Below are 22,079 nucleotides of genomic sequence, written 5' to 3' on the forward strand. Positions count from 1 at the left end.
TCCATCATGAACTCAGTGGCACTACTCATTTATCCAAAATTACTCATGGATATTAATTTTTGAATATTTGAAGCACAAGACCTGCAATGAGTTCTGCCTGCAAGCCCAAGTCTATCAATATGATTCAAAATTAAGGCGTTAATTGGGTGTGACAAGGCTGAGTTGTGTCTGGACAAGCAGCAAACTATCTAGACGCCAACTCCATTTTGTGAAGCAAAAATTACGTGGGAGGTCTGCTGTGTCTGTGCAGAGCCCTGTTAGCTCTGCACAGGCAGCAGATTGGCGGACACCAGCTCCCGGGCTGGAGCTCTGGTTAGTAATAAAGCAGCTGTAACAGCAGAGCTCATCAAACCGGCGGGACCGTGGTGCGCAGATGATGAGAATGAGAACGCCTGGCTCATCTCACTGATGTCACAGTCGCAGCAGTGGCAGAACACCGCATCGTGGGGCAGCCTCCCACTTTTAAAGCCTTATGAAGCAAGTCTTTCATCACTGCATTAATGAGACGATTAATTCTCATTACTTATTGTCAATAACAAACGTGGCAAATTCTGCCCTGAAGCAACTGGCATAGCTGTTAATCCTGAATGTTTGGACTATGAATAGTTATGGACAATTAACCATGCTTCTGAAAGAACCAAGAAATGCAAGTGAGCATTCTTTGATCACAGGATCTGTACAAGCAAACGGCACTGTAATGAGGTTGGGAAGATGCTAGGGAAGTTAACGCTATGATACTGCTCTATCCACATACACTCTATTGGCTGTTAGCTTAACGGTTGGTAGGAGCAAGAAAACTAAATTTCATTTCACTTTGGATTTGTTTAGATGAGCAAGCTTACACAGATCTATAGATAAATATGAAGAAAAAAATCTAAATCTTTGATTTAGCCATTACATGATTAGTAAAAGTTAAGAAATATATTTCAGTTAGTAAGACTAAAATGGCAGATCTATAGCATGCCATTGACTTGAATAGTAAAGCTGAGCATGGGGAAAACACAAATGATGCTTTGTCTTTGCTGTCATAGTTCCACCAAATGATTATGATATTTTTGTAGGGCTGCAGGATGGAAAAAATGTGGTGGGAGAGCAGAGCTGATTATGTTTATCCTTAAGCTTGTTATTTGTTAAACATTACTAGCTTCCTAGCAAACCTGTTTTTAAGATTGATCCAAACACCAGCGTGCCTTCCTTTCCAACCCAGTAATGTCTCTTTTAAAGTCAAGTGTTATTTCAGCTAGCATCTTATTTCAATGCCGCTGTGTCCTAAAGAACAGGTATTTCTTCCAGGCAAAGAGTAGGGCATGCACATGGAATGGTGTAAATGGGTTGTCTGTTGTGTTGTGGGTAAGCAGACAGCTGGATTTTCTACTGATATAGTGGATATCAGTGGATAAAAGTTGCATTAAATTTAATGGTTATTTTCATACTTAATTTATCAATGTACATAAGTGTTAGGCCTTAAGAATACAAAATTTGGGGGATCACGTTTTTGTTGATATGCGATCTCGCTCTGGGAGCGGGGGACAAAAGTGACACCGGAGCCTGCAAGTCGAATGGACCCTGAGGACCCTCTACACCCATCAGAGCCTGCTGCGCTCGTGCGGCTGTCGGTGCTGGAAACCAGCGCTTGGTACAAACGGTCAGCGTTTTCTTAAAGCCCGTTTAAGAAGAAAACCCTGAAAAGTTAAAAATCGCAGGCTGTGCAGCGCTGTGGTTCTGTGCTCCGTAGGAAGCAGCGGCGCTGCATGACGAGTTGGAAGATACCGACTCCTCCGCCGAAGATGCGTTTGTGTTTTTTTGTGTGCAGAAACAAGACAAGAAGCGCTCGCCGCCCGCTCGCCCCCGAGGCTTGCGTCCCCCCGCGAGCAGCTCGGTCGCTAGGGACCTCGGTAGCCCGTGAGCGTGCGGAGCAGCCGGGCTCCTGGGCGCGCAGCTCAGCACAGGGTCCGTCGGGTTTTGGCGTGCCTAAATTAAGCCGCCACAGGATTTCTAGTCGGTTGCACCGGGGCGGCGGGGGGCCCCCCCCTTTCCCCTCCCCCCCCTCCGGGACTGCTTCTCGAGGCGGCGGAAGGAGCGCGGCGGAGCGCGGCCGTTTGTGACCGGCGCCGCCGCTGCGGGAGGTAACGGGCGGGCGCGGGGGGGGGGGGGGGGCGGCGCGGCCGCCGGGGCGGGCGGCGGCCGCGCCCCTGGGGGGAGGCGGCGGCGGCGGCGTCTCGCGAGAGGTGGGCGGGGCGGCGCGGGGCCGCGGCCGCCGCCTGCGGGGAGGGCCCGGGGGGGGAGGAGGAGGGGAAGGAGGCGGCTCCGTGGCGGGGCCCGCCGTGTCCGCCCGCCTGTCAGCGCGCCCGGGCCGCCGACTCGCGGAGCAGCCGGTAAAGGCCCCGGCGGCGGGGCGGGGGGGGGGGTGGTGGTGGTTTGGGGGGGGGGGCAGCGCCCCGCTCCGCCCCGCTCCGAGCGCGCTCCCCGCCATCGCCGCCCCGGGCAAGGCAGGGCAGGGCAGGGCGGTTCGCCCGGGCCGCAGCAGCGCCTCTGCCTCGCCCTGCGGGAGGCGGCGGCGGCGGCGACAGGGGAGGGCCCGGGCCTGGCGGCGGCGGCGGCGCCCATCCCGCACCGGCTGCGGCTCCCGGGCGGGGTCCGGTCCGGTCCGGCCTCCCCCCATCGCCTGACGGCGGAGGCGGCGCCCGCCTCGCAGGTGGGGGAAGCGCCGCCTCGCCAACGGCCCCGGGGGCTGGCGGCGGCGGCGGCGGGTCCCTGCGGCGGGGAGGGCGCGGGTGGACTTTACCCCCCCCCCCCTCCGGTCCCGGCCGGTGCTCAGCCTCCCTCGGCCGTGCCCCGGCGCAGGGCCGGGGTCCTCCTCCTCCTCCTCCTCCTTCTCGCCGGTCCCTCCCTTGCTTCCATGTTATGTCGCATTTCCCGGGCTGTCCGCGCTGCCCGTGCCCTGCTCGTGTTCCGCGGAGCCTCTGCCGGGATTAAACCGGCGAGGAGGCTCCCGGCGGGACGCGGGCGTGCGCTGGGAGTGGGGGGGGGGGAAGGAGGGGGGGGAGCGGCGGCTCCGTGTCGAATCGGGCGATCGGGTAAGGCAGGCTCGCTCCCCTGCTGGTGAAAGTGTCGCGGGGAAGCGGCGCCGCTGTTTACCTCCCGCCCGTGGGGCTGCTCGCAGGCTGGAGCGGGCAGGAAGCGGCGGCGGCGGCGGCGATGGCGCGGCTGGTGGCGGTGTGCAGAGACGGGGAGGAGGAATTCCCCTTCGAGAAGAGGCAGATCCCCCTCTACATAGATGACACCCTCACGGTGAGTGCCTCCCCTCCCCCCCCCCCCCGCGGAGCACCCCCTGTCCGCGCACCGCCTGCTTACAGCATGTGCAGACGGGATGTTGCAATCCCCAGGCGAGGCCTTTTCTCTCCAGACAGGCCTCCTAGGCTCCTCCTTTGGCTGCTCTCCCCGTGCTAGTCTGGGGGACTTTATAGCACTTCGGGTTAGCAGTGCTTGACGGGGCTTTTCTTTATTTTTTTATTTTTTAATCCGTTTTCCACCTCGGAAAACACGCATATAGCATAAGAAGAAAGTTCCTGCTGTGTCGGGGCCTGCCTATAATTCATTTTAAAGACTGACAAGTGTGTCCGTACCCAAACCCAAATGTGGGGCAAAACCATTTTTTTCAGTTAATAAAGAAGGGGGGTATATTAACGTTAAAAGCCAACTTCATGACTAGTTAATTAGGTTTTTAAATAGGCAAGGAAAGGCTGAGGGCGTTTTTGATGACTTTGGCTTAAAACAGATATTTTAGAGCCTGTGGTACCTGCTCATATGTTTACAGCAGCAAATCTGAGAGAGTTTCAGTGTAGTATTCTGACTGGAAAACTATGGGGATTTTGCTATCTCCAGAAGATTGAGTGGGAAAATGAAGTAAATGTAATTTGAAGGCTCTGTAGTCTCTTTTCCTCTCCCTCACTTGTTTAAATGGAGGTTCAGAAATTGCATAATAAATGAATAGAGAGCAAATGGAAGAAGTGTTTCTCTAACTACCTCATTGTCATTTGTCCTAACTTTTACAGGGTAAAAATGTTGGGTTGAAAATAAAATTGGATTTTCATAGTGTAATTGGGTATCTTAATTATTCATACTTGAATCCCCTTGTTTTCAGTGCTGTATCTTGTGACAGTAACTGCTGTGTTACTTAAATGATATAAAATGTATCCACTTTAAATTCCTGCTCTCACCTTTTAAAATGGGAGAATGCCTGACTTGCTGTAGGTTTTTTTATCAGCTTTGTAGTGTAATTTCTCCCATCTTTCAGAACAAAACAATTCAGTATCTTCAGGCAGTCTCTAAGCCCCCCCTCTTCCTGCTGTTAAAGACTTATCTGTCTCAATCTCTTTTGTTTTTCCTGCACTTGAAAAGAGATTTCTTGCTGTGTTTTAGTTTTGATCATTGTAAATGACTGCATGTTATTAATTTACCAAATGCCTTCACTATTTTTTTTGGTTTTATGTAGTCTGTCATCTCTGGTTAACTGTGCTTATATGTTAAGCAAAGTTTCCCTATGAGCTGTCCAAAGTGATATCTAGCTCCTCTGCAGTGGCTGGTTAGCTGGGAACCCAGCATTACTTAGGAATAGTGTAAGGTTTTGATGTCTTGTCTATTCCTTGAATATTATTTCCCCTCTCCATTCTTCATATAGTTTTAAGATTTTTTTTTTTCCTGGACTCCCTAATAAAAATGATTCATTAGGGATTTGTCAACTAGAAAATTTACCATGCTCTTCTTGGCATTTTTTGTACTTAATAGCTTGAGAGAGAGTGCGAAGATTTGGCTATAATGGGCATGAGATAAATGACTTCTGCTGGCCTAAAATACCATTTGTGATTATAGTCCAGGTATTTAACTTCCTGCCCCAAACTTTCTGCAGTTGCATGATGTTGTCATTATCATTTTACTTTTTACACCAGAGAAAAGCCATAGTCATGACTGAAGAAGTTCCTATAGCTGTAAATCAGTTTTGTATCCAGCTGGATGAAAGGCATTTATGTAAGTGCAAGTCATCCTCACCATAAAGAAATATTGTCCTGCATCCATTTTTTTTTCCATTCTTTTCTGTTGTTACAAAGCACTCAGATTTCTAGGGGATCTGGCAGCTTTTATTTGGTAAAGCTGTGGAAACAGGCGAATGAACTTCTTAGCTTCCTTGTCTTGGAGCCTAAACAAATTCTACAATATACTACTTGAATTCCTACAAGAGCTATTGCAAAAGATGCAGTTGTTTTTGAAACAGATGCAGTTGTTTTTGAAACATAATATTATATCTTTAGATTTGTTTAAAAATTGTGTTGTTTATTGATATTAACGGATTTGTGTTGACCACTTTTAAAACTCTCAGAATCTAAACACATTTTGACGATTTGATTTCTATTAGTCAGTTGGAAGCCTTAATCTATGCCCTGAATCTAAAAACAGTGAATCAGTGATAGCAAATTAGTAAATGAATGGTTTATAATGCTCTTAGACTTTTAACATTACTTTGTAGAAACTTCTTAGGTGCAATATGGTATTGCTCTGCTAAATGAATTGTTCACTATCTTACACTTTTCTGTTTCTTATCTCTCAACTAGAAATTAAAGGAAGTTGGAATATTTAACTGTTTTCATTTCTTAAGCAGCCCTTATGATCTCTAGAAGGCATTGCGTTTGATGTGGTATTGTGGGAATTTTTTCTTCAGTTCAGGACATGATGGTGGTTGATGTTTAACTGGTTAATAAAATCTCGTCAAACTGATGCATGAATTAATTTGGTCTTTGATAATTTCACTCTGTTGTACAAAACACCTAGGGGTGTGGTCTGATAGTGGGAGATGAAGGGAGAAAAAGAAGAATAATTATCTCTTCTCTGCTTTTAGCAAATATTTCTTTTATTTGCATGTAGCTCATTCCCCACAGGAACATCAGATTAGCAGTGTAGGAAACCTGTAATTCTGCAGCAAAAACTAGTGCTGCTGGTAAGTGTGTGTGGGTCAGGGGCATGGAAAGAGAAGTCAAAGAAAGGAATATGGGAGAGGTCAGAATTAGCACTGACTGTGGCGCTGGTCTGCACAGAGACTAGAAAGCTACGCTACTTTTCCAGTTCTTGCACGTGTTAGATCATATACTGCCTCGCTTTCCGGCCTTAGAGAATAGATGTTTATTTTGGAGCAATGTTGAGTGCCTGTAAAACTAAATGTATCAGTTCTCTGGAGATAATGTCAGCAGTTGTGAAGACAGCAGGGAATTCTTTCTTTATCAGTCAATTAAAGGAAGGTGGAGGCGGGGTAAAGAATTAATCAAACAATTTCATTTTGGTGTTGACTGGTATTAGAGTTGGTCCAATTTCAAAGTTATTTGGTCTTTCAGATTTTAAACTGAACTTTCTGTATTCATATTGATATATTTTGTATTTCTCATTTTGGATGAATAAAATCAACTAAGTCAATCCTCATTCCTCCTAGTTGTTTTCATTTTTCTCCCTGGTTGTTATGTTAGATTTTTGGCTGAAAATGATTTTACTGATTTTTCAAGAAATTGTCCTCTTTGTTGCTCAGTAATTGGAAAAGAAATATTATTAATTACTGTACTAGTAATCACATTGTTCTCTAGGCTTAACATTTTACTTTGAGCCACTTGAGAATTGCAGCTGCAGTCATACAAAATAAAGTGTACCTTGGAGTATCTTGTTGAATTAATATGGTTTTAAATTAGCACTTTGAAAGAGTAGGCTCAAAGTCATTAAACTGTGGTGACTTTCTTCATGGCTTTACAGATTTAGTTAGGCTTTTGGGTCAGTTTGGATCTCAATGTGTTGAAATACAATATATATATTTTTTTTAATTGAGGCATGTTTTCAAGTAATGTAAATAGTGTAATACTGATGTTCCATTTAGTAACTTTTGTTCTCTCATAAAACAGCTTTTTAAGGGTTGTTGTTTATAGACTGCCTCTAGAACCTTATATTAGTGAAACATTTAGTTAAATTGGTAAAACATTCACTATCTTAACTGCTATTTTTATCTCTTTCCAAGCTTTGAATATTGTAATGTGAAAAGAATGAGAATTTAACATCCTTTCTGTCTTCTTCCCCTTCCATCCCCAGTGCACCTCCCAGAAACTAAAATAAACTAATGGCTCTGTGTTTGACTTTCTGAAAGCTTATTTTTTCCTCTTTCTCACATAGATGGTGATGGAATTTCCTGATAATGTACTAAACCTTGATGGACATCAGAATAATGGTGCACAATTAAAGCAGTTCATTCAGGTAAATCCATCAGTCTGTTTTTAAAAAGGCTGCGTATCAGATCTTACTTTCCTTAGGTTTGTGCTTTCACTTTTCCAGGGGGTTGTCACCATATGTAGTAATGAATTACTTAAGAGACAGTCATCACCTATATGCAATTAAATATTGGTACCAAAGTGCACTGGGTGCATTCGTTTTCTGTACGTCACAGCCTTTATATGCTGTTGTCTTTACAGGAAGAGATTGCTGCACATCTAATTTTTTTTTTTTTTTTTTTTACGAGTTTTCAATTCTGATTTATCTTCTGGTCACTGCCAGTTTATACTTAACAGAAATTAGTTTCTAAATATATTTTAGTTTAATTCAAAATGCTCTTGAATTGCTATTCAAGTAGTGTGTGTTTCTTAAAGATCAAGTTCTTATGATTTGTACCAAGATAAAAGTAATGGGCTAGTTTATAGATAGTTTCTAGTTGAATAGTGAAAGACAGTTTTGTGGTCCTGTGAAATTTTAATAATGGAAACTTTTCTATTAACAATCTGACAAATAACTATAGCACTGTTAAACCTGTAGCAAATAAAAAATTGTGCTGCTTGGTGTCCAAAAGAACAGGCCAGTTTGATGATATGCAGCTTGCACTTCTTCAGTGTGGTCTTGACTGCAGCAGTTCAGACATAGGCCGCATATAAAGCGTAGCTGTGTTGTGAGAATAGCTCGTTTCTCCTGTTGCTGTGACTAGTACTGTTAATTACTGAAAAGAGAAGGATTATTGCAGAATACTGTCACTTGACAAACTGTTTAATGTGCCTTTTTTTAAGAGTACAAACTTTAAATGTTATCTGATAATAGCTTTACCTTTTATAATATGAATAAAAATAAGATGAAATGAAAATGTTTTTTCTTTTCCGTTCATGCCTTTACACTTTCTGTGGGATTGATTAGTTTCGCTATGTTGTATGGTCTTTTCTTCTTTCTCTCTCCAGCAGTTGTAATAAGTCATTTCTACATTAGGAGTGTTTGACTGGTATGGTATGACAATAATACAGAAAATACAATTGTGGCAAAACGCTCCCTGTATAGATATAATTGTGGTAGCAAAGCTGTATTTTGTATAACCAGGGAAAAATGACACTCACAGTTAATACACTGACAACACTGCTTTTATAGATAGAGTTAGAAAGTGCCAATAGTGCTGATATTGTAAGTGCAGGTATGTTGTTTGGTGTATGAAGAAGGGACTCTCTACTTGGTGTAGCTATGCTACTGGAAGTTCAATGTTGTCAAAGTCAGAGTCTGTAATACAGCAGTTAGAAGAAGAAATAGAAAGGTATGTGCTTTTCTGTGTGTGTATGCACATGGATGTGTTTGACAGAGGAACCGGGAGAGGCTCTTAACAGTGTTTATTGATGTAAGAAATATCTGATGGTGTTCTCTTTAATGTTTCATTGTTAGCATGCATTGGATGTTCCTCATTAAAATAGAACATTTCACCCTGACTAGTAATGCATGCTTTTTCAGGTATTAGATTTGTGATGTGAAATGGCCTGTAGTCTTCCAGGAAAAGTATTGCTAAACATGTCTTGGTCTGAATAGAATAGGTTTGTTTTAAATAAAATTTCCATATATGCAAATTACTAGCTAGTGTTTAAGAGTTCAGAAAATTCCTACCTCTGTGCCCAAGATAAAATGAGTGCGAGTAGAGAACAAAAACTTTAAAAGTTATATGTGAGAGCTCAGGTGGAGAAGGCAGCCTCCTGATGATAAAGACAGGGAGGTGTGCTGTTCCTTTGGAAGCAGTATTTGCTGATTTGAGTGGTGAAGGAGAGAACAAGAGGAGAAAAAAACTATTTGCCTTTCTGAGGATAGACCCCAAGACTTGAAGGAGAATTGCTCCTATGATATTAGTTGGCATGCTTTTATTTATACATTAAGTATTGTAAGTGATATACAGTAAGATATTGACCTGAATCTGAGCACTGCACACAGTTTCCATTTAAAGTATATTTTGAAAAGGAAATGCAGTTAAAAGCAAAGAAATCTTTGAACAGTTCAAGATCTCCAAAATAATTATTTAATTTCTTGCTCTCTTTTAGCGGCATAGCATGCTTAAACAACAGGATCTAAATATTGCCATGATGGTGACGTCACGTGAAGTTTTGAGTGCGCTTTCTCAGTTGGTCCCATGTGTTGGCTGTCGTCGTAGCGTGGAACGTCTGTTTTCTCAGCTTGTTGAGTCTGGAAATCCAGCTCTTGAGCCCCTAACAGTAGGGCCAAAGGGGGTTCTTTCTGTAACTCGAAGCTGTATGACTGATGCAAAGAAGCTTTATACACTATTTTATGTGCATGGGTAAGTTAAACCCACAGCTATCCCAAAACTGTTCAGATTATACTTACTGTCTGCAGAAAAGGAGAACCAGCTTCTATGTATATTACTCTTCTTTAGCTTCCTTGTTAGAGATATTGAATTGTTGCAGGTTTGAATCTGATAGCTCATACTTGTCTTCTACAGCCATGTTAAACTAGTTGTTGGTCTGTCTAATCTGGGGGGAAAAAAACAAACCCAAAAGACCTAATCTTTTGTATCATCAGTTGCAGAGCTCTGATTGCAGCTGAAAGATAGCAATATTAAATGCTTAGCTGTTAGTCTCCAAGCTGGCGCTGTGGGTTTTTCATGATCTCTGAAAGAAAAGGGTTTCTTCACCCCGCTACTTTACATAGAAAATTTGCCTTCTGCTCTTGAGTAGAACAGTAACACTGAGAAAGTGAAACCCTCTGGGTCTGGCTAGCACAATATATAGCCTCAGTGCCATTTGTTTCTCGGCTGTCAACAGACCAAACAGCGACTGCTCACCACAGTGTGCCTGCGCTTTCCAGCTGGCTTCAGCTCATGCTACTTCTTGCTCCAGTTAGCAGACCAGTGAGAAAAGGTTAGTGCAGAGCTGGGGACAGATTTGGAAGGCACGGCAGGTGTAACTTGGTATTGATAAGTTGCTCTTAGTGGTTCCCTGCACTTTTGAACTAGTTGTCATTGCTCCAGGTCTATTATTCATAGAGTAAAGTTATGTAGTAGCTTTTTAGGTTGTGGGCTACATTGCTTCCTAGGGTTTGCTTGGAAACATTCTTACTATACTTTCCTGGGCTACTACAAGTTTGTGGGTCATGAGTAAACAGAGTAAAAGCAGTGGAGGACGGGAAGAAGATTTTTAAATTTAGTGTTCATTAGTGTACTTCTTTTCTGACAGATGAGCTGAATTAATCCCTTTAAAACTTCACTGGATAATTATGTTTTCAGAATATTGAGTTACTTTTTTGTCATTTTTCTGTAGGTCCAAACTGAATGATATGATTGATGCAATTCCCAAAAGTAAGAAGAACAAGAGGTGTCAATTACACTCCCTGGACACACACAAACCAAAACCTTTGGGGTAAGTTTAACATGCAGAATTCAATCTAAAATATTTAAGGAATGGAACTACGGATACTAATTTCTTCTTAAGCACTGAGATCAATTTTTATGCATGTGATTTGTTTGCCAGAGTAGTAGTTTCCAAACTATTTGGATTATGGTAGATGCAAATAGTTTTGTGGGGGAGAGGAACAGAAGCACCCAGCAATTTTGGGCAGCCTAAGTTGCACAGCATGAGTCTTTTTTCATAGGTTTTCATAATAGGGTAGTTAGCCCTTCTGGTAAGACTGTCACTGCAGTCATAGGATGTTTAATCCTTTTCCCACTGACCTTATTCACACTTTAGTTTTGTCCAATAAATAGACAGTACGATAAAGTCTCCTGCCCTCCCAGTGCAAGATATGCACTCCTCCTTCTGAGAGCTGTCCCTGTGCCCTTTGTCAGAGCTCCCTAGGACAGTTGCTGATGCTTTCATATGAAATTTGAAATCAACTGTTTCTTACAACTTGCTTGTTAGCTCTAGCTGTTGAAATTTTGACTCTTAGCTCTTGAGTTTTGGGGTTTTTTTATTTTTTTTATTTAATATAAAAAGATACTCATGTTTAGTTTCAAAACCAGTTGCTGAAAGCCAGCTTGGCCATTACAAACCAGTGCTCTCTGTGCTGTTCATTCATATCTCTTGTCTGACATGGCTTGAATGATAATCTGCTCAGGGCAGGGATAGCTTCTGCTTCAAGCATTGAAGTCCTATTCATGGCTGACTGTAATATAAATGATGTTCACGAAAGGCAAATCAGTTTTCATGTTTTAAACCAAATGTTTGATGGGTGCAGTTTTCTCACATTGAGGTGAAAGGGTACATATTAAACAAATATGCACCGTTTTACTTGGGATTGTTAAAAATGTCTTGTGTAACTACTAATAAAGGAATATTATGATTGGACTGCAGGGTTAAAATTGAAAATTTGTAGAATGTATTTTCTCAAAATGTGACAGATTGTTTTGAGTACATCAGTGAAAAAGATGCATATATGCTTCTGTGTATTAGAAGCTGAAATGGTTTATTCCAGCTGGTTAAACAAAAAAACCCCCAGCCTTTAAATCTGTTCATTCTTTATTGTTTTTTTTAGAGAGGTGATGACCAATGAATTGGACTACTGTGCTTAGTTGGAGTGTATTGACACTTTTCTAGTCAGTTGTGTTCTGCTTCTGGTTAAGCATGCAGGCTGTCAAAGATTGATCAGGGTTTCCAGTTACAGGACATGTATTTTTCTATGCAGACTTTAGTCTCTTTGGGTTTAGACTGATCCCCTGAGATGCTAGGCTTGTGGAATTTGACACTTGATTTTACTTGCACTGCTTGAGGATAGTGGTAACTAGTCATTATCTCCTATTATATTTACAGGCCTTTCATATAATTGGTTTAAAGCTTATGTTACATAAACAAAAGATCCTATAGTTGTATTTAAAAAGAAAAGTAAAAATTCGAAGCTATATGAAAGTGTTAAATCTCTTCAGTTTGTTTATGGTAAGATTAATTACTTCTATTTAAGAACATATATCCTGGAATCTATACGTACCATTTTGGCAAGGCAAAACAACTGTGAAACTGAATGAATAGAGAGATAATGCTGCCTTTTATTTCCTCAGTTCATGCTGGAGTAAATCACCTTAGTATTTTGAACAGTGTCGGGTTAATAGTAATAAGTGGAAGAACAATATTTTAATGTATTAAAAGTAAAGCTTTTGGCTTTATCTGATAACATGGTGTGTGGACAATCAGTATAGTTTACTTAAGAAACATGGCTTGCACTCTGCTTGCTCAGTCAATATTCATTTATTATGCTACCAAAGTGATCGGGGTGTATCAGTACTGATATTTCTCCAAATAAATCTGCTGCCTGGAAGCAGATGTGCTAACAGCCTAGACATGGAGATGTCAAATAGGATTATGTTACAGAACAAGTTTTGTTTATCAATTTAGAGCTTCTGCTCGACTTCATTACAGCAAACTTCTTCAGATGAGTTGCATCTTTGTTAGTTGCTTTATACCGAGAGGGGGAAAAAAAAAAAAAGCTTTGGATTGTAATTGTGCTTTTAATTATACAAGTTACCTAACTATGAATACCAGCTAATACCATTTGAGAGTTACTTGACATTCTCTGTTTAAGTGTACCTGGTTTATCACTACTGTTTCATTTGGGGCTAAGGAGCATTTAACCTCTGGTAAACACACATGCAAATACAAATCTGGCAATTTACTGAGATGATAGTATAAATACAGACTCTTGAGGTACTAATTATTAAATAGGAGTGTTTCCTCCCCTGTTTTTCCTATTCTGTCTTAACTATGCATGAGCTTAAATAGAAATGACTGTTCTGGTAAAATGTCAAGTGTAGTCAAGCCTGTAAGTAAACATGACTTGCTATTTAAAGTTTATTTTTTGCTGAGAGTACTTTTAGCATATCCAAGTTCAAGTCCAGCAAATGTATGTAGTTTTAGAGTAAAGCTTTTTAACAAATTTTGGAAGTTTAATGTAGGTTTTTTAATGGTTTCCCTGTGGTGGTAGAGATGACTATTTTTCAAATTGCCATTTGAAATGCAATCTGCTAGAAATATTAAAGCTCACATATATTTAATATTCTGAAAAATTATTGCTTTCTTTTAGCTGTAATTTTTTTAAGTCATTATAATCTGGGTTTATGAACACGGACAGCAAACTTTGTATTTCATAGCTGACCCTAGTTTTTCTGGAAGTTCAGGCTTAGCCTATACAGTATTCAAAGTAAACTGAGGAACACTGAAGCGTTTTGATAGCGTTTGTTTAGGAAAAATAACTAGCTGATAGTAGACTTGGTATAGGTTTAAAATTTCTTTTTAATACTGTGCTACAGTGAAGGGAGCAGTAGCACACTCAGTACAGAGAAATTAAATGCAGATAAGAAAAGTAGTGAAGACAGCAGGAAGGACAGCAAGTGTAGGATCACTTTCCACTATGGACCTTTCCAGGGAGCAGTCAGGTAAACTAAAGATGCTTTATTTTGCTTCTTTTCCCCACCTCCTAAAAGGATAATGTACAGTCTTTGTTTCTTATGATTTTTTTTTTTGCAGGGGTTGTTGGATGGATGTGTGGGAACTCATGTCTCAAGAATGCAGGGATGAAGTAGTTTTAATTGATTCTAGTTGTCTTTTAGAAACATTAGAAACGTATCTACGAAAACACAGGTATGTTAAGAGAATTAAGACGCACCATTTTGAATAATACATGCTGCATATTCTTGTGAATCAATATGTATAAAGTGCACACAATGTTTAAAAGTTTACAGGATTCCTATGATACCTTTTTAAAACTGAAATTCTAAGGTTCATAGTAATAGACAACCTCACAAGATTGCATTACAACGGTTGATGATTAAGTAGATTAAGTATTCTTTGTATTTTACTCATTATTCCCAGTTATAGTAGTGGAAATGGACAGATGTTAGGTGAAGTCACAGCTATTTCTCTCAATTTTTTGGTTAGGATTAAATTATAAAAATTTGATGTATTACGGTTGGATATGTTCAATGTATTTTTAGTCATCTTTAAATACAAATATGAGAGTTTTACCTGCAACTTTAGAACTATCCCATGGCAGCGATTAGTATTCTAGCAGCAATTTCAGCATGAACAGACTCATGAACATCAGATTTCTTATTACTTTTAATTTTTTTAGTGGGACAGGCTGTACACTCAGATAGCAAGAATTCTAACTTTAGGTAGCTCTACCCTCTTTTTTTCTTCATGTTATTTAAAGTATTTTAATTGATGCCTTTAGAACTGTATGTGTGTGTTTGAGGGAATTTTGGATTACTTTCAGCGCTATACTAATATAAATTAGTATTAAATCTGTGCGTTCTTAATAATACAGAATGTTGAAGTTGATGCTTTCTACGTACAGAAGTTTTCCTTTCTGTGAGGGTAATTGATCTTTCAGTTCTTTTACAAGTAACCTGCTCTGTTTGGGACTGTCTTCTTCTAGGCTTTTGGGGAATATGTGCAATTTCAAAATAATGTGAGGTAAACTAATAGAAGCAGGAGGAGATTTTAGACTTGGTGTTGCTTATAAATGACTTTTAAAACAGGTGTTTATGACTTAATAGTTCTAGTGCTATTACTTCTTTCTTGCAAGAAAAAAGAGGCTACTAAATTATTGTTGCATGTGTATGGTAACTATCATACTGATGAAGAAGTTTTAATTTCCAGTAGTCTCAAGGTTTTGATATAAACTGTGGGGGCACAGATGGGTGCGGGGGTGGTGGTGTGGAAATAACACTTTGGAAACAAAATAACTTTAATCTTCTGTGACATTAAACATGGTGTTGGCAGCATTCCTGATCCTAACCTGCAGTAATATTACTGTTTTGTTTCCTTCCAGCACAGAAATTAGCCTGTTATCATAGGTCTATCAAACATCAAAACATGTTTGACTTAATGTTGCCATGTGACTGGACAAAGTAGGGAAGGGAAAAACGCTATCCAGAGATGACAAGAAGAGCAAGCTTTTCGGGCTGAAAGCTGAAATGTGAGCAGCTAGTCTGCCTCGCATTTTTAGAATAATATAGCTAGAGGCTTTGTAGCTTCTTGAAGATGGCTACTGTTTTAAAAGAGAATGAGCTTAATTTGGTTGTATTGTAATTATAATTGACTTCATAGCTATGCTGTTCTTATATTAGTTATCTGAGCTATCACATGTTTAAACTGAATATATTGTGTTATGAGTAAATCTTGTTTGGCTACCTGTGTAGTAATCTAATAATTCAAAATATGTTTAAAGAGACTTGTAGTGGAAACAAGAATCTTTCACAGCAGGCAACAAAGGAAACTTTTTTTCTTCTTACCGCTTATCACTGACTTGAGTATACTTTAAATAATTGCTGTAAAGTAACTTGGAGTGTGCCACTTGAGGAATATTGTGCTGGCTTGTACTAAAGATGTGTGTTTTTTTCACTGCTAGATTCCTGATTTTTGAGTAAGTGTGGAATTGCATATCCATCTAGAAATTTCTTCGTATTAACCACTGGCTGATTTATGCCTTGGAGTGTGAAAGTTGATATCCAGACTTTTAATATATGATAGGTATTATAATGTATATAATAAACTTACATGGCTTACATCCAAAGTCTTACTATTTTACGTTTTGAAGTAACATAAACATTTGTATGACCTAGCTTAAATACAGCATGTACTGTTGCATAGCTCAGTATGTTATAACTTAGATTAAGCTGTTCTAAACTTCTGCTTGAATAAGAATTCAGTTCTGTTATGTTCTGTTTTAATACAGGTTTTGCACGGACTGCAAAAATAAAGTACTTCGGGCATACAATATTCTTATTGGTGAGCTAGACTGCAGCAAGGAAAAGGGCTACTGTGCTGCACTTTATGAGGGTTTGCGTTGCTGTCCACATGAGCGTCATATACATGTATGCTGTGAAACAGATTTCATCGCGCATCTGCTGGGTCGAGCTGAACCAGAGTTCGCAGGAGGGTATGAGTATGTAATTTGCTAGAGTGGGCTATCTAGCGCTTTGCTTCTTTATTTTATTATTGAATGTATTTTGCAAAAGTGATTTTTGCCTCTCTGCTGCATAATAAACTTTTGAATGTAAATATTCATATTGAAGTATACTTTCAAGGTAGTGCTTCAAAGTAGTGAAGACTTTATAAGTGCTTTTAACTTTAAAGTGCATTTAACTCTAAAGGCAAGACTGAAAGAAATTGCTAAAAGTCTTCTAGTTCATTTGTTCACTCATTAGAGCTGCCTGCTTTTCCACTGAGGTGTTCAAAATATGCGAAATAGAAAGAGAGCCTTGGTTGAAAGTTTTAGTGAATGCCAAGCGTTCAACTTAATTTTGTCACCATTTGTATGTTATAGTAATTTCTGAATTTGTTTTAGCATCTTAAAATCCTCCAATGAAAAATACAATTCTGAGCTTAACTTTAGAACTAGATCATAGTTGTGTGATTAGGAGGGGAAAACCTTTTATAGTGATTTTCCTTAATAGATGATAGTTACAGATTAGTACTGAAATACTTGTTGCAAGGTGAGTATGTATAAACTTACATGTGTGTTGATACAGCTTCAGTTAGCTGGCACTGACACAGGTGTCTAGGAAGCGGAAATATTTGCTATAAACTAAATAAGTATTCTAGGAATCAAATGGCTGCATCTCTTTGACATTAAAACTCTTCTGATCCCTTCTAATAACAGCAAGCAGAGACTGGTGGGGTAACACCTTTGGAAGTCACAGGGTGGAAGGCATAGTGCAGCTTTACAGTGCCATGCACAGATGAACATGTCAGGAAAGTAGTGATATTTTTGACCTGATCCTTTCTATTTTGCATCTGCATGCAGCACAACAGAACTTGATTAAAAAAGCTGTTCATGCAAACATATCTTCAGTTGTGCATTTAAAAAATACTTCATTAAACTGCTTTGATCTTTCAGTAGACTTCTGGCTACTTTAACAGTACCTATACTTTGGTTCAACTCTTCCTTTAGACGAAGAGAAAGGCATGCTAAGACAATAGACATAGCCCAAGAAGAAGTTTTGACCTGCCTGGGTATTCATCTTTATGAAAGATTACACCGAATCTGGCAAAAGTTGCGGGCTGAGGAACAAACGTGGCAGATGCTTTTTTACCTAGGTGTTGATGCTTTACGCAAAAGCTTTGAGGTAAAAATCTAACTTGTATTTGAAGTGCTATAATGACTGCGTGCAATTACACTAAAATTCTTTTTCTGCTTTCTGCTAACATTGGACTGGAAGAAGCTTTCAAGGTCTTGCATTCAGTCCCCCATTCATTGCAGGCAACAGCTGCGTAATATCAATGTATATTAAAACTGAGCTGCATTCTGCAGTGAAGTGTACCGGAACATAAGAGACTGGAACTTGTTTGCTTTCACCTTTTACATACACTACAGTATGCAGGATTTTCTGTGTTTTTCATTCACAGTGAAGTTACTGCTACTGATAGCATTTAAAGTAGCTCTGGCTACAACAGGTTTAAACAGTTCTACAGCTTGGGTAATTAGTAAAAATGGAAGCTGTGCTTTGGAATTACAAACACAACTGCTAAATCTTGCATTCGGTGTGCTCAGTGGCTGGTTTCAAAGACTTTCTGTAACTCTGTAAGATCTTGAACTTTAGACAGAACTCTTGTTCAGTTCCTTTAATATATTCCAATAGTATATTTAACGCAAAAATATCAGTAGATTTATCTTGCCCTTCTATGTAGAATTTTTTTTATGCTTGTTCTATTCATAATGGCTGTTCTGTCTAAAAAATTGGGGGAGGAGGGATAAAATCAATTTGGGAAAAATCATAGTAGAACTTTAGTTATTTCTTTTTTCAAGTATTTCTTTTTTAAGACTTCTCTTGCTGTGGAAGTGACATTGGACTAGGTGCACTGTGGCGTTTTTATCATGTTTGTCTTGGTGTTTTTTCAGTCATATCGATACTTGTTCTAAATTAATATTAATGAACAGCAATATGCTTAGATACTTGCTATGTTTCTGAAATATATCTCCACTTTAAAAATTGGAGTGCTTAAAAATCAGTTAGATGACCTGCCTTTTTCAGTGGTTACCCTAGTCAAAAAGTTGCAGGAATTCTGTATCAATAATGCTTTTTTTTTTTTCCTCCCCATGCTGTGTTACATAATCAAAGTTCCTATCATGTAAACACAGATCCACAAATGTATTCAAGTCTGTAGCTTTTCACTGAAAATTGTGAATCTGGGCTCTAAGTTAAAAAAAAAAAAAATCAAATTGTCCCACGTACATAATCTTCTCCAGCAGTCTAAATTTAATGACTAAATCTGAATAAGCAGTTTTTCTTCTGGTACTGATAGTTGTGTTACTGTGACTTTACCATAAAAAGTACTTACCGGTTATTTTCCTCCTCCTTTTTTTTTTTTTTTTTTAATAAATGTAAAAGCTTGAGTTGTGATTAATGTCTATAAATAGATCTAACATCTTATAAACAGATGGCTGTGGAAAAAGTGCAGGGTATTAGTCGATTGGAACAACTCTGTGAAGAGTTTTCAGAAGAAGAAAGAGTGCGAGAGCTTAAACAAGAGAAGAAGCGCCAAAAACGAAAGAATAGACGGAAAAATAAGTGTGTGTGTGAGATCCCTGCTCCTTTGCAGACAACAGAAGAGAAGGAAATAAATCAAGCAAAGGTAAACACTGATAGCTGTTCGTTTCTGCTGGTGTTAAATAACTAGACTTTTAGTTTGGTGCTTTGTTCCTCAACTCAGTGCTCAATTTTAGAATGCTTGAGAGGTTTTTACTGTATTTCATTTCTGGAAGCTGGTTTTGGTCACTACTGGAATTTAATAACTCTTTCAGATTAGTAAAGCCTTTTTGTAAAGTGGTTGCTTGGAACTCTTCGGTCTTTTCTTTTAATCATAAATCCAGGTGATTAGGTAAAGCATGTTAGAATATCTTTGAATTATCATTTCTTAAAGATCACTCAAATTAGAATATGGGAATTCAAATGCTAATCAAAGACAACTACCATTAATTTTTTTTTAGGGAGGCTTTTCTCTGTGGTTGATTCAACATATGCTGCTGAATAAATGCAATTATTATTCTACATCTCTTGGCTGAACTAGAATTCTGTTAACTACAGATCATATTCTTGTGAGGAAAGTAGGGTTTTTGAGTTGTCTTGTACTTCTGAAGAATCATAAGAAAGTGTCTGTTATCACTGTCAGCTGTTTTCCTTGTAGGAAGAGTATCCTTCCTAAAGTTGCTGACTGAGCTACTTTCAGTACTTGCATTTATTTTTTGTTTTTAAGGAAAATTCAGACTTCATTGAAAATAGTTGCAAAGCCTGTGGTAGCGCGGAAGACGCTAACAATTGTGTAGAAGTAATTGTTACTAATGAAAGCACTTCTTGCACCTGTCCTAGTAGTGGTACCCTATTAGGCTCACCTAAAATAAAGAAAGGTATGTTAAATTTCATAATTTTTATTTTAAAATCACCGTTCATGGGATAAATGGTGTTTGGATAATCTTCTAAAAATTTTTGGAAGAGGTCTGAAATGTTTATTTTGTCATATTTTTAAGAATGGCCTGTTGGTAGAGGTATAACTAAAGAGTGTGTAACAACTACTAGAGATGACCGTAATTTTTCACTTCATCTCAGGTTTGTCTCCACACTGTAATGGTAGTGATTGTGGCTATTCATCTAGTATGGAGGGCAGTGAAACGGGATCTCGAGAGGGATCAGATGTGGCCTGCACTGAAGGCATTTGTAACCATGATGAAAATGGTAGGTTTGGCAAGAACTTAATATTGTTTTAGTATAAACAAAACTTCAGAAGTGTATCTGAGAATGAAACTCCTTGTCTTTTGCAGGAGATGATTCATGTGTCCATCGCTGTGATGACAAAGAGGAGGATGGAGATAGTTGTGTAGAATGTTGGGCTAATTCAGAAGAGAATAACACAAAAGGCAAAAACAAAAAGAAGAAAAAGAAAAGTAAAACTTTGAAGTGTGAGAATGAACATGTAAGGACCTTAGCTTATATCAGAATACTTATTTAGTTGCATACATTGTAAAGTAGTTACAAAAGTATTTCCAATTTGGATGGTGACTAATGTAGTAAATAACATGGATCTTCTATTACCTCTCCATCCAAATTTTTGTAATTGAAGTCCTTCCTAGAACAGGTTCTGGCAGAATGATTCTCTCTTCTCCTGTACTTCCAATTATGCATGTTTTGTGTATTAACATGTCATCCCCCCCCCCATTTAAAAAGTATCCTTGCAGCCTTTTTCAATCTTTTTCCTTCCTCTTCCCCTCCCACCTCCATCTGAAACTTGAATTGTTTCAGTTTTAACATGGCTAGGAGTTCACTACAGATGTTTTCTCTTTTAGATTCAGAAACTTGGAAGCTGTATTGCAGATCCAGGTAACAGAGAGACCTCAGGAAATATCATGCACACAGAGTTTCATCGTGACAAGACCAAAGACACACATGCTGAAAGCTGCTGTAGCTCGGAAAAAAGTGCGCAGCAGTTGCCTTGGTTTGAGCATATGAAAAATGTGTCACAGTTTGCTGAACCTACAGAAGTGTCGCTTGTTCCTGATACTGGAAAAGGTGCCAAGAGCTTAGTGGAACTCCTTGTAAGTAACCACTTATTCTGAATTTTAAGTTGTAGCTTTAAATCCTTGGGATTGAGGATGAGGTCTAGAACTCAAATCTCAATGAAGAAGTTCTACAGCAGATAACATAACTGAGCCAGAAGCTCATGGCTTACTCTCCTAGAGTTTGGTTTGTTTGCTCTTACACTTTCTCTGTAAAGTGTATGTATAATTCAGTTGCTTTGCAGGGGAGGAGGAATTGCCTATTGCTGCAACATAAGTGACAGAATTTGTATTATCAGTATTCATTATTAATAATTGTATTATTCCTTGAAGTGAAGTGTGCATTATTGTTGCCTTCGTGCTTCAAATGTTACTTCCCAGCACAGACTCCTCGGACAACTTTCTTCCATCTTCCGTTCCTTCCCCTTCTCCTTGCTTTTATGTACTTCATTTCTTGAATGTCAAATATAAGCTGTGCTCTTCCAATGGAAACTAGCTAAGACTGAAGCTGATTTTGCTAGAGTTCATGACTGTGTAGGCTGCCTCTTACCCAACAAATAGCAGAGCACTATGATTCAAGTGACTGGATTAACCGGTTAAGACTACTTGTGTTGTTGTGACATGAAGGCTACATCTTTCTGCAGAGCGACTGTGGACAACATGTAAAATTGAAAGACAGGTGTATGGTACAGGAAGGGCAGTCCTTGGGTTCTTACATGCTTGTTTTCATTTGTAGGATGAATCTGAATGCACTTCTGATGAGGAAATCTTTATCTCACAAGATGAAATACAGTCCTTTATGGCAAACAACAAGTCTTTTTACAGCAATAGAGAACAATACCGACAGCATCTGAAGGAGAAATTTAATAAATACTGCCGCTTAAATGATCACAAGAGGCCCATTTGTAACGGTTGGTTGACAACGGCTGGAGCGAACTAAATACAATAAAATAGCTCTGTCTTTCATTGAAATTCTCAAGATGACTACTGCGCCTTCTCTTTCAAAAACTTAATTTAGTGACTTATGGCAAAATTTTATCTTAAATTAATGTGATTTTTTTTCCTTGTTTTTTGGGGGAGGCTGGTGGAGGTGATTTCATTAATTTTGTTCTTTCTTCAGGCTTGTATCTTTAGTTGAGTAGCTGTGCAAGCCTCTCTTATAATTTAAGCCATCTCTTTTCATTAAATGTTTCTCTTACTGTGAGACTTACAAAAAGCAAACTAGTGGCAAAGTAATGTTGTACCTATAATTCTGTACAGAATGACAATGAGCT

The 22,079-nt window shown here is 39.4% G+C and overlaps 1 protein-coding gene across 2 annotated transcripts; it reads left to right on the forward strand.

Moving 5' to 3' along the window:
* Positions 1 to 2,296: 2,296 nt before the first annotated feature.
* Positions 2,297 to 21,777, forward strand: GGNBP2 (gametogenetin binding protein 2). 2 transcript variants are annotated; one of them, XM_067309550.1, is made up of 14 exons: positions 2,297 to 2,375; positions 3,164 to 3,291; positions 7,201 to 7,281; positions 9,354 to 9,607; positions 10,587 to 10,685; positions 13,779 to 13,892; positions 15,991 to 16,200; positions 17,209 to 17,383; positions 18,696 to 18,890; positions 19,512 to 19,662; positions 19,862 to 19,987; positions 20,074 to 20,225; positions 20,596 to 20,844; positions 21,542 to 21,777. In XM_067309550.1, exons 2-14 carry the CDS (start codon positions 3,199 to 3,201, stop codon positions 21,743 to 21,745), a joined length of 2,103 nt encoding a protein of 700 aa, XP_067165651.1. In that variant the 5' UTR covers positions 2,297 to 2,375; positions 3,164 to 3,198; the 3' UTR covers positions 21,746 to 21,777. The 2 variants fall into 2 exon arrangements, with proteins under 2 accessions (XP_067165651.1, XP_067165652.1); XM_067309551.1 differs by having other exon boundaries at positions 15,991 to 16,194.
* The last annotated feature ends 302 nt before the right edge of the window (positions 21,778 to 22,079 follow it).

This window comes from Apteryx mantelli, chromosome 22 (genome assembly GCF_036417845.1).
Source record: "Apteryx mantelli isolate bAptMan1 chromosome 22, bAptMan1.hap1, whole genome shotgun sequence".
Classification (NCBI taxonomy): domain Eukaryota; kingdom Metazoa; phylum Chordata; class Aves; order Apterygiformes; family Apterygidae; genus Apteryx; species Apteryx mantelli.